At 40.0% G+C, this 15,812-nt stretch overlaps 1 protein-coding gene across 4 annotated transcripts in view; it reads right to left on the bottom strand.

The window, feature by feature from the left end:
• The window catches only part of LOC143923736 (sodium channel protein type 2 subunit alpha-like), a 200,634-nt gene that overhangs the window by 4,376 nt on the left and 180,446 nt on the right, over positions 1–15,812 (bottom strand). For all 4 annotated transcript variants that reach the window (XM_077447559.1, XM_077447561.1, XM_077447558.1 and 1 more), the window contains exons 22-26: positions 14,114–14,398; positions 11,249–11,302; positions 8,482–8,619; positions 4,754–4,858; positions 3,992–4,262 (exon numbers count right to left, since the gene is read on the bottom strand). In XM_077447559.1, coding sequence (XP_077303685.1) covers positions 3,992–4,262; positions 4,754–4,858; positions 8,482–8,619; positions 11,249–11,302; positions 14,114–14,398 — 853 coding nt within the window. The remainder of the gene's footprint in view (positions 1–3,991; positions 4,263–4,753; positions 4,859–8,481; positions 8,620–11,248; positions 11,303–14,113; positions 14,399–15,812) is intronic.

Genomic DNA, 15,812 nt, shown 5'->3' with positions numbered 1-15,812 from the left:
AAAGTAGAACTATAGACAAAACATTTTTTTTTTTCATTTCAGATAGAGTAGGGGAGGGTTATTAGCATCTGTGTCCCATTGCAGAGTTCTCTTCACTTCCTGTCCCATACCCAAACAGGAAGTGAGAGAAAATCCCTGCAAATTAAGGTAATTACTTGGGGACCCCCAGGTCACCAGAACAGGTGTCCCCTTTGGAATATTACTTTTCTGAGGACAACCCAAAATGTGGGACTTTCTCTTACTTTTACTTTCAATGGTAATGGAAAACAGGACAAATAGAGAGGGTAAATCTCCCTAGTGGGGACACAGACAGCCATAAAAACCTGACAGGGGTTCTAATTCCTCTTCACTCTATCCAAATCTAAAAAAGTTTTGCCTTTTGTTATACTTTAAAAGCTTCAGGTCACGATGAGGACCTTCCCCCTCATTCATTGAGAAATGTTCTTTTATTGCTCTCACCACCTGCAACATGACCTGTGAATGAAGGAGAGACTCCTCTATTCACAGGTTGCAGGCAATGAAAGCCACAAAACAACGTTTACCACTGGGGAGAGGGGGCATCTGGAACTTTTTCAAAGCAGTTTCACAGAAAACCTGAATCAATTAAACACTCCACCGCTGGAGGTTCAGCAGCAGGAAGAGGATGGGGCAACCCTGCAGAGAAGATTCCTCCAGGATCCAGCTGCCTTTACGATGTGGGACATCCTTCATTACAGGTAAGTAAACTCACTAAAGCGATTTTCTTTTTTATTAAACTTCAGCTTTAACACATTCATTTCAAAAGTTGTTTTCAATCAATTTACATCTGCTGTTTGCAACAAAGGAAAACCTGGTGATTCTGTCATGAAGGCACTTCCTGTTCTGGGGTGAATACTATCTCCCATTTGTTCTCCTGTGTTGTCACCCTGTCACAGACACAACTACAAGGGTCTAAAGGTGGCTATTTCAGCACATTGCCTAGAGATAATTCACCATAGTCACTACCAGGAAGCAGGTAAAGAGCAATGATGTGCAGACAACGCTAAAGTGAGTGCATGTAGACAGGAAGGGCCTGAAAAAAGCTTTAGGAAAGCAGCAGTAGTACTGAGATGCAAAAGAAATGACCAAAAGGGAAAATAGTATTTTATGACAATACAAAATGATAAACATGGTAAAAGTTTATGATACAAATGCTTTAGCAAACAATGGGGGAAAATCACTTTGCACTACAAGTGCACTTGGAAGTAAAGTTACTGTAGATCCGAGGGGGACATGTAAGGAAAATAAAAAACAGCATTTTAGCTTAAAGCGGAGCTCCACCCTAAAGTGGAGCTTCCGCTCATTGGAACCCTCCCCCCCAGCGCCACAATTTTCAGGGGGGAGGGGGTGCAGGTACCTGTACAGTACAGGTATCTGCACCCACTTCCGGGATAGATATCCGCAGAATCTGCGGATATTTACGCCCCTTCCCGCGGGTCCCCCACTGTCTGCTGGGAAACACACGGATCCCAGAGACAGCGGGGACCATCCTTATTGCGCAGCGCGACGCGCGCATGCGCAGTAGGGAACCGGGAAATGAAGCCGCAAGGCTCCACTTCCTGATTCCCATACCCAAGATGGCGGCGGCAGCACCCGAGAGACGATCGAGAGATCGGCTTCGGGTGTCGACATCGTGGGCGCGCTGGGCGGGTAAGTGTCCTTATTTTAAAAGTCAGCAGCTGCAGTATTTGTAGCTGCTGACTTTAAAAAAAAAAAACGGCGGAACTCCCGCTTTAACATTATTGGATGATAAAATAAGCAGAGCTTCCACTCATTTCAGATTTACCCCTCATGCCCCATACACACTATCAGTTTTTTTGCTGAGTTTTTCCTTCAGATTTACCAAAACCAAGTAGTGCAAGGGCCTGTCTGATTGCTCCTAAGGTTTGACCTCATATTATATGGTTTTGGTACATCTGAAGGAAAAACTCAGCAGAAAAACTGATAGTGTGCATGGGGCTTTAGATTTAGAGTGACTGCACTTTCAAGTGCACTTGTAGTGCAAAGTGGATTTGCCTTTCGTAAATAACCCCCAATGTGTCATTTAGTAAGGGTTTAGGTCTATTAACTACTATGGGAACTCATTCGTGAATGTCTTTCCCCTGAGGTGTGTGTGATAGGTGCTGAGAATTTAAGCCATTATTGGCTGTATCTCAATGGCAAGATATGCTAACAGCGAAAATCAGACACATCTTTGAAACCTTCCATGACCTTGTGTACTAGTACTGTCATGTTATATTCCTTTAAGCAAAGTGTATCATAGGTTGGATGGCTCGTGATGTTTTTTTGAATTTACATGTAATGATATTTAATAATATATGTAATAATAACTATTAATACAGGAAATTGATAACGTTTTTGTTGTCTACACTTTGGTAACATATCATCATCTTTGAAATTCTTTCAAAACAGTCACTTATTAAATTGGATATGTTAAGGAAGCTTACTATGCTATAGTTATGCTACATTATATGTTCAGTTCTACACTCTAAGGTTGGATTCACACTATGTGCGTCACAGCAGGGGGTACAGTGAGTCCCCATTCATCGCTTCAGGTCTGAATTAGGTTCAAATTTTTGCCTGAATTCAGACCTGAAATGGAGCCAAAGACAGACAGGACCTTTCCGCCGTGCGCTCCGCAGCCGGCCCGGACATGTGTGAACCGCCTCCATTGCGAGTTGGTCACACTCTCCTGTCATGTGAAATGGATGTGGGGAAACCCAGCCTAAGCATCTTTATTTAGAATTCAGAACTTTCAAGGTTACCTGAAAAGAACCATATCTTTTTATCCTGCTGATTACATTTTAAACTATGAACCCAATCACTAAAATCTCATGTAAGCTTTTGTAATGTTAAAAGAGAAGTATGGGAATCAGGAATTTTTTTAAGAATCATACCTACCTAGGTGGATGCAGCATTGGTCTAACAATGAAAACTGAGTGATCAAACATCAGTTCTCACAGCTTCATGAGCAGAGAGCTGGTGACTGTCAGTCACCAGCTCTCTGCTCTAACCCCCCCATGCTCACTGAAGCACTGGGCTGTGGAGGGGGTGGAAGCAGCCAGCTCAAGCTCTCAAATGCTTGCTGGGAGGCTGAGCTGGGTGCCGGTCCAGGCATGGGGGCAGATACTGACCATATGATCGTGATCTTTCCCGAGCCTGGACTTGCTCTGTGATGTCAGCCAACAGCGAGCTTTGGCTGTACTTCTTCTTTAATGTAAGTTTGCAATATTTTAAAATCAGAAGCTTTACAATAACACATGGTAACCATGTCATGAAGGTCCTTGTTCAGGCACTGTTATAGGGTGACAATGCTCTGTCCCAGTCTTCCAATTGTACTTCTGCATTGTTACCCTGTTGCATGGGCTTCCAGTGAAGACTACAAATAACCATTTTAACACACATTATGCAGGTATGGTTTACTGTTGTCACTATCAAGAAACCTGCCCTGGGAAATGCCATACATTCATCTGTACACTTATTCGAGTGAGTGTATGTGGACAAGAACTGGCTGCAAAGAGACGGCAGAAAATTTTCAGCACTAAAATACAGCAAAGAATAGTAAAACATTTAACTTGAATAAAAAATGGCAATGGTCTGTGATACACAATGCTTTAGCAAACTATATATCATTAATTTAGGATATACTTGTATAGTTGGAAAACAATGAATTGCAGCTGTCATAGTCCTGCCTTAACCAAAAAATATTTTTATATACTTGGTAAAACATATTTTGCATCATCATCTTCATTCTATATTTTGACAATCTGCATCATATTTCATATTGGTGAAGAAGTAGGAGGCAGTGGTCCTTTTTGGTCTGTCCAGAAGAGCTCTTCTGCTAGGTAATTCTTGGAAGAGCTCCAGCACAAGCCTTCCAGAGGGCAGCTATCCAAGAGGCCCTCACCATCTCCTCTGTCCTCCTTTAACTTCTAGAATTCATGATCTCCCTTCTAGTTATTTATATACCTACCTACTATAGAGAGAATGACAACCACAAAATCAAATATATTCCATCCCATTGTGAAGTAGTAATGTCGTAAGGAAATAAGCTTGAGTACGCATTCTCCGGTGAAGAGTACAATGAAGACTGCATTAACCCAGTACAAGATATTTTCCATTTCTTTGCTCTGGTCATCTGTCTCTATCATCATTGTTACCATGTTCAAGCAAATCAAAACCATAATGGTGATGTCAAATGGTTGCATGGACACAAAATCAAAGACAGCACCTTGGATTTTATTCTGAAATACACAAAACAAGAAATTACTTTATATTGTAGTTATTTATTTTGTAATTTTAGTTGAAACGACATTGCAAACACTTATCTTCCAACGTGCACTGTGAGTTCACATGCAACCCTTCAATACTTGTTGTATGTCACTTGTAACCAAGCAGTTCTTAGTAGAAGAGGGAACACTGAACTCTAAAGCAGGCTATAATGTCATTGATTTCTGCAGTCTCCTGTAATTTGCCCTCAACCACACCTGTAGCATGTCCATAATGTCTGACCATCTCCATTATTATGTCTCTGCCAGTTTATTTTAGCATTACATGTAATATATATTATGTGCAGCCCCTTGGTGGTATCATAAGCAAGCCCCCCTATACCTTCTAAGCTGAGCACCACTTTTGTAGACTCATAGACTCTGAGGAATTTTATCTACGTGCACGTCATCTACTTAATACCATTTGCCTTCTAGTAAGCCTTTCATAAAATGATAAAATTACTCACATGTGGCCTAGGGACAGGCTTTTGTGGCTTTTTGGATCCTAGTTTTTTCATGGCATTGTAATATTTCTTTTGTTCTTCTGTCATGAAGATATCTTGACCTCCAAATTATAGGAAAAAAACATAAAAATGGTTATGACAAAGCAACCACTTTTATGACAGAATTAAAATGTACTTTATGTAAACCCAAAAGCTCCTGCTTGATATATGCACCCTGTAACCCTAATAGCTTTATGATTTTTTTTTCTCCAGCTTTATTAATAAACATTCATGCCTGGTTCATATTCTTTTTCAGAGTGACAATGCTCACCCACTGCCTTACAATGCAGCAGTCTCACTCTTTATGTGCACTCCTGCTGTGCCTGCAATCTTGTTTAACTTACAGGAGAAGGGGTTTAACTTTAGGATCCGTGAGTCATGTTGTCAAAAGTAACCAGCCGCTCACCGCTTCAGCCAGTTCACAGAGATCCACAGAGAAAGCAGTTGTGTAGACACTAACAAAATCAAAGATTAGATTTATTTGTAATTTGTTTCTTAATTGTGTTTATACCTTGGCTGCATTAATTTCTTTTTTTTTTTTGGGGGGGGGGGGGGGGGTATTGGGTTTACATCTGCTTTAAAGTAAACTTGCTCTTGAAAAAATATAGAAGGAAACTAGTAGCATTAATCTTTACAAGATCCAGGTTGGCAGTGGCTAGATCCTGGAAGGTGTCCATGATCCCCTTTGACTTGATGAAAACGAAGTTGTCATGGATCATGATCAATGAATGCCTTTTTGGCAATATTGCTGGATAAGCAAGCCATCTTTGATAAAGTCTGGGAACCTTGGATTAAATATTTTATCCAAAGCCTTATGAGATATCTGTACCTTATAATGCCTAGATAGTCAAGGGTGCACATCCCTCTTTCTCTTATCCTCGTCTCTCTTTCCTTCCCTTTCTTCCCTTTTTTTTACTAGCTTTTCTTTCCTCTTATTGTTTTCTCTTTGAGCAGGCAGTGAACTACACATTATGTGAAGCATTGTGGGGGCTTAGATTCTAATTAAAACTTGGATCCCTTATTTGGCTTCTTTGCCCCCATTTATCTCATGTCACATAACTTTATTGATATTAGCCACCTGGTCACGTGGTTGTGGTTCCCTTCTTTCCCTTCTCATAGAGCCCAGGAAGCGACAGGGAACCTAGAATAGGTCAACTCTATGTTATTTGTTTTTCCTGTTCACTGTGGAGCTGAACTATCGTTTTTGTCTAAATGAACTGCTGGACTGTCTGTAACATTGCTTCGTGTCTGCACCACTAGCTAAAATCATCAGTATTCCGACATTATAAGAGAAGTATGGATTTTTTTTTTTTGTATATTCATACTTACCTAGGTGGTGTCTCTGCACTGAGAACCGATCCACGAACATCGCTGAGTCAATATCTCTCCTCTCTGCTCACGCTCATTGGAGCACTGAGCTGTGGAGGGGCAGAGAGCGGCCATCTCAAAGTCTGGGTCCTCCAGCTGCCTTGACTGATGGCAGTCTTGGTGAGCCGCTGAGATGGCCGCTCTCTGCCCCTCCACAGCTCACCAAGACTGCCATCAGTCAAGGCAGCTGGAGGACCCAGACTTTGGGAAGTCAGGATGAAGCGATGCCTCGACTCATGGCAGTGACAAAACGAATTGCACTCCTGTGACCAAGAGGAGAAGCCCAGCCTAAAAAACTTAGGCTTGACTTCTCCTTTAAGTATCTGGATGGTTCATGCTTACTGATCTGCTTCCCAAAATTAGACTTTTTGGTTGAATTCATTTTTTTGCCACTAACATGCAAATCCGTGCTGTGTCACTTTTTATTACTTGCATACCGCAAGGTCATGACTGTTACTGTATTCTTTTCAGTAACAATTAGGCAATAGAAAAAAAATGGGGGCTACCATTGACAAGTGTCTGTCTCTGACTTCAATATTTTCTGAATTACTGACATAGACCAAGCATAATTGGGTTTATTTACTAAAGCTGAAGAGTACAAAATCAGGCTCAATTCTGCATAGAAACCAATCAACTTCTAACCTCAGCTTGTTCAATTAACCACTTTAACACCATTAACCACTTTAACAGCTTTAACACCCATCATGACCAGGCCGTTTTTTGCAATACAGCACTGTGTGCTGTATCTAAAAAAAATTGATGTCCTTTATCCCATGAATAGAGCTTTCTTTTGGTGGTATTTGATCACCTCTGCATTATTTTTTTTTGCACTATAAACAAAAAATGACTGACAATTTTGAAAAAAAAAATTTTTTTCTTTCTGCTATAAAACATATCCAATAAAAACATTGAAAAAAATTTTTTTTTCATCAGATTAGGCCAATATGTATTCTGCTACACATTTTTGTTTAAAAAATCCCAATAAGCGTATATTGATTGGTTTTGCAAAAGTTATAGCATCTACAAACTACAAGATATTTTTATTTATTATTTTTTGATTCTTTTACTAGTAATGGTAGCGTTCAGCGACTTATATGGGTACTGCGATATTGCGGCAGTCAGTCTGGACACTTATTGACACTTTGGACACTTTTTGGGGATATAGTGATCAATGCAAAAAAAATATGCACTGTACTAATGACACTGGCAAGGAAGGGGTTAATGTCAGGGGTTGATCAAAGGTTAAATGTGCGCCTGACCAGTGTTTTACTACTGTGGGGGAGGTGCTTGTACTAGAAGAAGGCATGGATCGGTGCCCCTGCTTAGCAAAGACATAGGATCCATGTTGTCTGTAGTGACAGAACAGCGATCTGCCTGGTTTACATAGGCAGACCACCATTCTGTCAGTGCACCGACATCGAGTCTGCCATACCTGCCAATCACCTCCCACTGTGACTAATCGCAGAGGTAGCAGGGCACTGGCAGCGTGCACCCCAGACCCGGAAGTGCAGGATCATATACTAGGTACGTGAGTCTGCTCAGGAGAGCCGCCTTGCTGTCGTATATATACAGCATACAGTTGGCAAGTGGTTAAGCTTTGGCAATAAAACCTGAAAGCCGATTGGTTTCTGTGCAGAAGTGAGCCTGATTTTTTACACTTTCCAGTTATAGCTGGCATTGGCGTTGTAGTGAAGTTAAAAAATTCCAATCTACATGTTCCAGGTTAGTGACTCAGAAACAAGTGAATCTATTGGAGCAGCCAGGACAGCTAAGTTTTTCATGATGGCTGCATGCATGTTTCTCTCAGTACAGGTATTCTCAGAATACCATGGGATCAGGTAATCAAGAGATCAGCTCCTTTTATAAACAGTAAGGCATGTAATGTGAGTGATTTTTGATGCAAGCATAAAGTTACCTACTTTGGAAAATGTTACAGAGGATAGAAAGTGATGGATATCCTACCCAGCAAGGCCTAAGCTGGATACACACTATACAGATTTTCCTTTAGATTCACCTTCAACTATGTAGTGGAAGGGCCTGCCTGGTTGCATACAAATTTAAAGTGTTTGGGTTTAACCTCATAATAAATGGTTTTGGTAAATATAAATGAAAATAATCTAAAGAAAATTGTATATCCTGTATCCAGCTTTAGACAACAGTTAATAAGAAAGACAAAACAAAAAACAACAGAGGCCATAAGCTTTATGAAAATTAAAAGCATATAACAATTTTTTATACTACAATTTAGAAAAAATATTATTTTATATGGATTTTTACCAACAGAAACAATATTTTTTAGCATTTAGTAAACATATAATACTTATCTTCTTTTTCTGCTGATTAAAGTTATCAATGATGACACCAATGAAAAGATTAAGTGTGAAAAAGGATCCAAATATGATGAAAATGACGAAATAAAGGTACATGTATAGATTGTCTTCATATTTTGGTTGCTCGTCTACCTGGAAGTGAATAAAGTCTTATTCAGTAAAAAAATAAAAAATAAAATACATACATTATATACACAGATCAGCCATAACAACATGACCACCCTCCTAATATTGAGTATGGCCCCCTTTTGCTACAGCCTTGACCCATTGAGGCATGGACACCAAAGTAACATCCACATGAATGGCAGGACCCAAGGTTTCCCAGCAGAATATTGTCCTAAGCATCACACTGCCTCTGCCAACTTGCCTTCTTATGCCGCGTACACACGCCGGACAATTCGATCGTGTGTGGGCTCCAGCGGACTTTTTCATCGTGAAGTCCAGCGGACTTAGAAAGTAGTTTTGACTCAAAATTTGGCTGCCGGACTTGGCTTTCAGCGGACAATCCGTTCGTCAGTGTGCTAGTCCGGCGGACTAAGAATGACGCATGTTCAGAAGCAAGTACGAGAAGGAAGCTATTGGCTACTGGCTATTGAACTTCCTTTTTCTAGTCCCGTCATACGTGCTGTACGTTATTGTGTTAGAAATCGCCGGACTTTCGGAGTGTCCGTGTGTGGCCAAGTCCGTTCGTTATAAAGTCCGGTGGATTGTTTGCCGGATTGTTTGCCGGACCAAGTCCGCCGGACAATTCGATCGCGTGTACGTGGAATTAGACTGCACACGCACCCATCCACTGGATGTAAAATAAAACATAATTCATAATAAATCAGACCAGGCTACCTTCTTCCATTGTTTTATAGTCCAGTTCTGATGTTCATGTGACCATTGTAGAAGCTTTTGGCTGTGGACACGGGTCACTAAGGGCTTCAGAGCCCCATACACAACAAACTGTGATGCCCATTTATTTTTCTGCTTTCACCACATCAAATTCATGTTCACTTGCTGCTTAATATATCCCACCAATTTTCAGATGCGATTGTAACAAGATATTCCCTTTATCTCTCAGTGGTCATTATGTTATGGTTGATCGGTGTATGTAAATGAGCGTTCTTGTTCACCTTGTAACCCACCTAACCTCAAGCCAACGTGTTGTCTTCTTGCACATTTGTACATCTAAATTCATATAAAATGTTTTTTAGTGCACTGTTACATAATTGCCAAGGAATGCTGGGAAGTAGACTTGTGAGAAGAATGATTGCTGATGTAACATGTTACATGACAAGCAGACCAGGATTTGTAGTGGAACTGTGCTGTCTAAGCAGTATGGTGTTCTCCGAATGCCAAATCAAATCAACAGCATTGAGCCAATAGATGCTGTTTGTACAACTGATTTCAGATGGAAAACTTTGCAGTACATTGTTGTTGCATAAATAAGAAATCTAGGGACTAGATTCCATATAATATAGGCAGATCTATTGGAAAAAGTATACAAGCTATAACTAGCATTCTAGCTAAGAGATGTGAGCTTTGGAAATTTAATTTGCACTAAATGTTGCCCTTGAGTAACGCTATTAGTCAAATGGTTTTAACGTTGTTTTTCAAATACCTCCTGGAGCTCTTAAACTACCCCAAAACCTCCAGCTACTGGTAAGGTGAGTCCATAGATTTTCTTTAAATAGTGTTGCTCATCCTGAGGCTATTTGTTTCATATCGTAGAGAGTATACAGTGGTTTTGTGGTATTGTGTGTTCAACTTTTTTATTTATTTTTTTGTTGGTACCTATTAACATTATTTTCTGTGCAGTCCAGTGTGCTCTAGGCTTTGTTGTTTAGTGTCATGTACACAGCAGCTTTGGATATATACAGGACCTGTAAGGACTGGCAATGGGATAAAATGATAAATTGTGCAATTGCTATGTGTGCGCGTTCTGTTTTATACCACAACTTGTGATTGTCTAGATTCCTAAACAGGGTTAAGCCGGGTACACACTATTAATTTTTGTTGGTTCAACCACACAGGTTAAACGGAAAAAACCTTCCAGTTTCGGTCATAACTGCTGTACTAACCATGTGAGGTTAGTTCAGCAATCTCTCCTGCTGAGCTGTTGTATTTTGACAGAGGGACCCCCTCGCCAGAACACACCGACCAGCACTCTCTGCCATTGGCTGTGAGTGCTGATCGAGTGTTTGGCTGGCTTCTGTTGGACAGACCGACATACAGATGCGCCGAATGTTGGCTGTTTTTTTTTTTAGCTGGCCGTTGCCTCCCAACATTCGGCCTGTGTGTAGCCAACTATTCTTTGCAGATTAGACTGATCTACATGCAAAAATGTAGCAGCAACAAAGCAATGAATCAGTGTTTCTCCTAACTCAATCACACCTACTTCTTAGCTCCCTTCAAACTCCTTTTTATAGTAACACAGATCATATGAAGTGGTTTTGGTTAAACCCTGTAATATGCCTTTATTCTTCATAAACCCATTTATCTTCAAATGCTAAAGGCATACAGGGCATATATTGAAAATGGGCATGAATCTGCTTTGGACTGGAGCAACCTGTGTGACATAAGGATTATAAATAGATCACATGTACTGTTCTTGATTATTATTGATTTATTAAAAATACAATAACAGATCTCCTAAGGCTCAACCTATGTAAACATACCTAGAACAATACAACTATAACGTCTGTATATTTAAAGTACATTTTTTACTCAAAGAATATCTAGAGAATTTTTATATACCAAATTAAGCAACACCGACCTTTCTAGAATCAACAGCGGCATACATAATGTCCATCCAGCCTTTAAATGTTGCCTGCAAATTGAAAATAATAGTATTCATTTTTAAGTCCGTTATTAGTAAAGAAGTAAGTATTCATTATGTTAAAACAGCAAAACACAAATAAATTACTATGTTTATTCCTTATATAATAAATACTATTACACCTACAGTATACTCCTGTGTAAATATACAGCCTTTTTAATTGTCTTTCTGGGAAGATACGATCACGGCCAAAGTGGTGGATCACAGTTCAGACTAACCGATTCTCTTTTAGCAGCAATCACATGTTCAAATGTCTAGGCTATTAGTCACTTGGGTGGCATTGGGTGAATATTATTGCTTTTTTTCTTTTAATAAAACTTAAAATAGGAAGTTCTGCTCATTCTCCTGCAACCACTACCCCCCAAGCTTAACCTCACCATCTTTGGAAATAGTTTTTTTTTATGGGATACCTATCTCTGAGAGGTACTCCCACTTTTCTCACACCCTCCCCTTCCCGCCCGCAACCTCCCGGGGCTTGTCACACATCCAAGGAGGCTGCAGGATCAGTCTGCAAATGCAGCACATCTCGCTGTGGGATGACAGATTTGAAACAGCAGGAAGTCCCAGCTGCCCTACCACGATGAAGAACCAGCCTGGGTGAAGACAGCATTGGACTCCTGAGTACCTTTTTTGTTAAAAAACAGCAACTACAGTATTTGTAGCTGCTGGCTTTACATTTTTTTAGAAATGACCAAAGTTTCTTTTTAACGAAAGGTATTTTCAGCGCTTTTTCTTTGCCTCAACAACACTTTTAAGGTGGCTTTAGCTTCTTTAACTCTTTACCACCCATCCCTTTGGGTGGACTATAATGCCCGGTCGGGTTGGAAAGTCTGTGTAACCATGTGACCACTGTGATCGGCTGTCATGGTGAACATGTGATCGGGCCCCACCAGTTCCTGATCATTACTACAGAGTGAGGTTGACTTTGACAGCTTGTTCTCTGTCCTGAGAGTGTACTGTGAATACACAGTCAGCACAGAAACCCCTGCAGCCCACAGACAGATATAGAGAGTCACCGCATATATGTGCTATGTGGGTGGCAAGAAGTTAAAGATTATGTAAAGGTTTGTTTAAAAAACAAAAAACATACTTACCTCCTCTGTGCAGTTGGTTTTGCACAGAGTGTCTCCAATCCTACCCTTCTGGGGTCCTTCAGTGGCGCGATTGGCTCCTCCTCTTCTCGAGAGCCCCATTGGAGAGCCCCTCTCCCTTGGGGGAACTCTTGCTGCTGCGTCCATTGACACAGACAGCAGGACTCGGCTACTCCCCTGGCTCCCGCATCATTGGATTTGAATGATAGCAGCAGAAGCCAATGGCTGCGCTGCTATCAATATATCCAATCAGGACCCAAAACACTGGCTGGAACTGGTGTGCTCATCCCTGTCACTGTAAAGATCGAGTTCATGTAAATAGAAGGGGGGGCAGCTGAATCACAGGAGATTTTTCGCCTTATTGCATAAAATGTTTGAATATTGTGTGCCTCAGTTTTCGAGGCCCCTGGGGCTTGCTACAGCTTGATTATATGGAAAAGAAATGACAAGCTGCAGCAGATATAAATAGATGTGCGTATGCAAATTTTCTCATGATTATTTGCATAGCCATTGGCACACTCTGCCATGTGACAATGCTAGAGCTACTAATAGGGTGTTTAGGCACCCTATCAGTTTGTACAGTACATTGTGTGATAGAAGATGGAGCCATGCTTAATTTTCACCATTGGGAATTAGACACACTTCAGGGAGCTCCAGCTGGCACTGGAGTGGATAATTGAGTGGATTACGTGATTGACATGAAGACATACATGTTGGTTGCATATGTTGTCAGCAGTCTACTAAAGCTTGTAGTTCATTTAATATTTCTTTCTCAGTCCTTTGCTTTAGTCTCAGGGACATATGATCCATATCTCACAAACCAATAATAAATATTTTCTTGGATATTTTATTAATTTAGATTATAATTATTATGTGGATTATTTTATATTGATATACCACATCATATTTAAGGATTTTTTTTCTTTATTATAGATGTTGTTGTCTTAATGGTTGATATGGCTGTTATTAAAGTGTTACTAAACCCACAACAGTAAAAACAATCAGTATAGGCAGTAAAGCATGCTTGTTATACTCACTGTGGAACCTAAGGGATTAATCCCTGATGGAACAGAGTATTGGGGCAAGCTGCACATGCTCAGTTTGGTGGGTATTGCTAGAAAGTTTTTTTTTTTTCTTGGGAGAGTGCATGTGATTAGCACAGGGCCAATCAGCACTCTCCCCCCAGACAGGGGGTGAGGGGTCCTGCAGTCTCATAGGACAATCAGGGGAGAATTAAATCTCCTCCCACAAGCTTTAACCAGTGCTCTGCTGGACACTAATAGAAGTCACAAGACTGTTCTAACTGCTGATGAGAAGGGGTAGTTTATATTTCCTAAAACTATTGCATTTCCTAGTTCTGTGTTATGTGGGAGACCATATATGCAGGGTCCTGGGTTTAGCAACACTTTAAGTAAGGTGCTGGCAAATGTTTTTGTAGCTAAGAAAATACAAATCATATACAGATGTTTGTAAAGTTCTATAAAATACTCTATATTGGTTGCAAGCAAATATGATTATTAAGCTAATCAACAAATAATACAAATACAATTGCTAAACTCATTTTTGTGCATCAAGAACAATTTAAGAGAGATTTACAATTAGTAAAGTGTCACATAATAACAGATCATCAAAAACACAAAGCCTGTGCAGCATTGTGTGAGTTAAACTGAATTACACAGTAAAATATAACACATTTATATTTATATCTTACCACTTGAAGCAAAGATAGATAACCAAAGCCAACATTATCAAAGTTCACTTTGACGGTTTTCCATCTTGCGCTTTGATTATTGGCTGCTATCAGGGCGTCACACTCTGATTTATTATTGACCACCTCAACATCAAAGTATTGCTCCGATGTGACATTTAGACAGTAGCCATATTTTCCTGCGAACATGTTCACCCCCATAATGCTAAAAATTAGCCAAAATATTAGACAAACCAGCAGCACGTTCATGATGGAAGGTATGGCACCTATGAGGGCATTTACAACCACCTAGTACAAAAATTGAGACGGAGGAAATACATGTTACCAACAGCTTCCATAGTCCTTTGAAAAAGTGAAAATGGGATGAGCAATGAATGTATATCTAAGATTAAACACATACAAATAAACACTGAAAAGGAGTTTCACAATAATGTAAAAACAAAAATATAAATCAGAAGACAGAATATAAAATATAAAAAAACACTTATGATTTACATAGCTCGAGATTTAACACACGTTAGAAAAAAAGACAAATTAAAAGGTAATTAAATACATACTGTAAATAAATGTGTTAAATAAACATGCAAACAAACTGAAATAAATGTGACATACATTTTAGATACCAGGGTCATTTGCTAACACCACACAGTTGGGCAATTTCACTGATCTATTATATGGATGTATGCATTGCCAGGAATGTGAAAGGGACTCCCATAGCCAGGTGGTGAAAAAACTTCTTGAATATCATGCACCTAAATTTCCACCTTGCTGGAAGTTCTCATCTAAGAACAGGGACAAGTCTTTTAAAATATCAACAAAAAATTAGAATATCCAAAAATTTGGCCATCTATTAGCTAAATATATACTTGTCCAAGAAACCTGTAACTCCCCATTACATGCTAGTTATAGGGCAAGTTAGGTTTTTGGCTGCATTGAAACGGACATGACTGCCCCTGTGTATGCAACCCAGTGGTTGAAAAGGCCTGCTATCATCGGAAGCTGCCCAACCTTATACCATAAACCCTTTAATTGAAAGATTTACTTCTCCTATTATATACATACATAATCATTACACTTTCTTTATAGACTGATGAGAAAACCCTCCTAAATATATAACATGTCTACGAAACCTCCAATAAGAGTGCTAGTTCTACAACTCTCCATTACATGCTGGCTATAGAGATGAAATGTAACCTTTCAGCTTTATTAATATAATTCAGTGTTATTTTTAGAGGCTAGCAGTGAGTGTGACCTGCCTCACCCAGCCTCGTCTATTTCCTTACACCATTGTATTTACCGATTTTTCTTTTCACTTTTATTACACAGAATTTGTCAGAGGCCATTTATGCACATTGCATGCATTATATTTTATATAGGGGCTGTCAAACCCGCTCCATGACTGCATTTCCCCCTTAGTCCTTATCTGGGGGCGTTCCGCCTCAGACCAGGGTGAGATTACTCACATCAGACCGACCACCTTTGGAGCTAATTCCAATCTATGGGCCGCTCTGTAAGTAGTAAAGATATCGCCCTTTCCTTCATCTTTAGGGTGGAATGCATAAGTAGCAGCTATTAAACTTATCAAATATTCCATTACTTTGTAGTTTAACCCATGCATCCAACTCCCGACGACTGGCAACAGGCCACAAAACGCGCTGAGTGTTCATCCAGGGATGCCAAGCCAAGCTTGCTCCAATAACTA

This window comes from Lithobates pipiens, unplaced genomic scaffold (genome assembly GCF_037356315.1).
Source record: "Lithobates pipiens isolate NorthernLeopardFrog02 unplaced genomic scaffold, aLitPip1_a1.2 Scaffold_22, whole genome shotgun sequence".
NCBI classification, from domain to species: domain Eukaryota; kingdom Metazoa; phylum Chordata; class Amphibia; order Anura; family Ranidae; genus Lithobates; species Lithobates pipiens.
The sequence above is the reverse complement of the archived record's forward strand: the minus strand, read 5'-3'. Positions and strand labels throughout refer to the sequence as shown.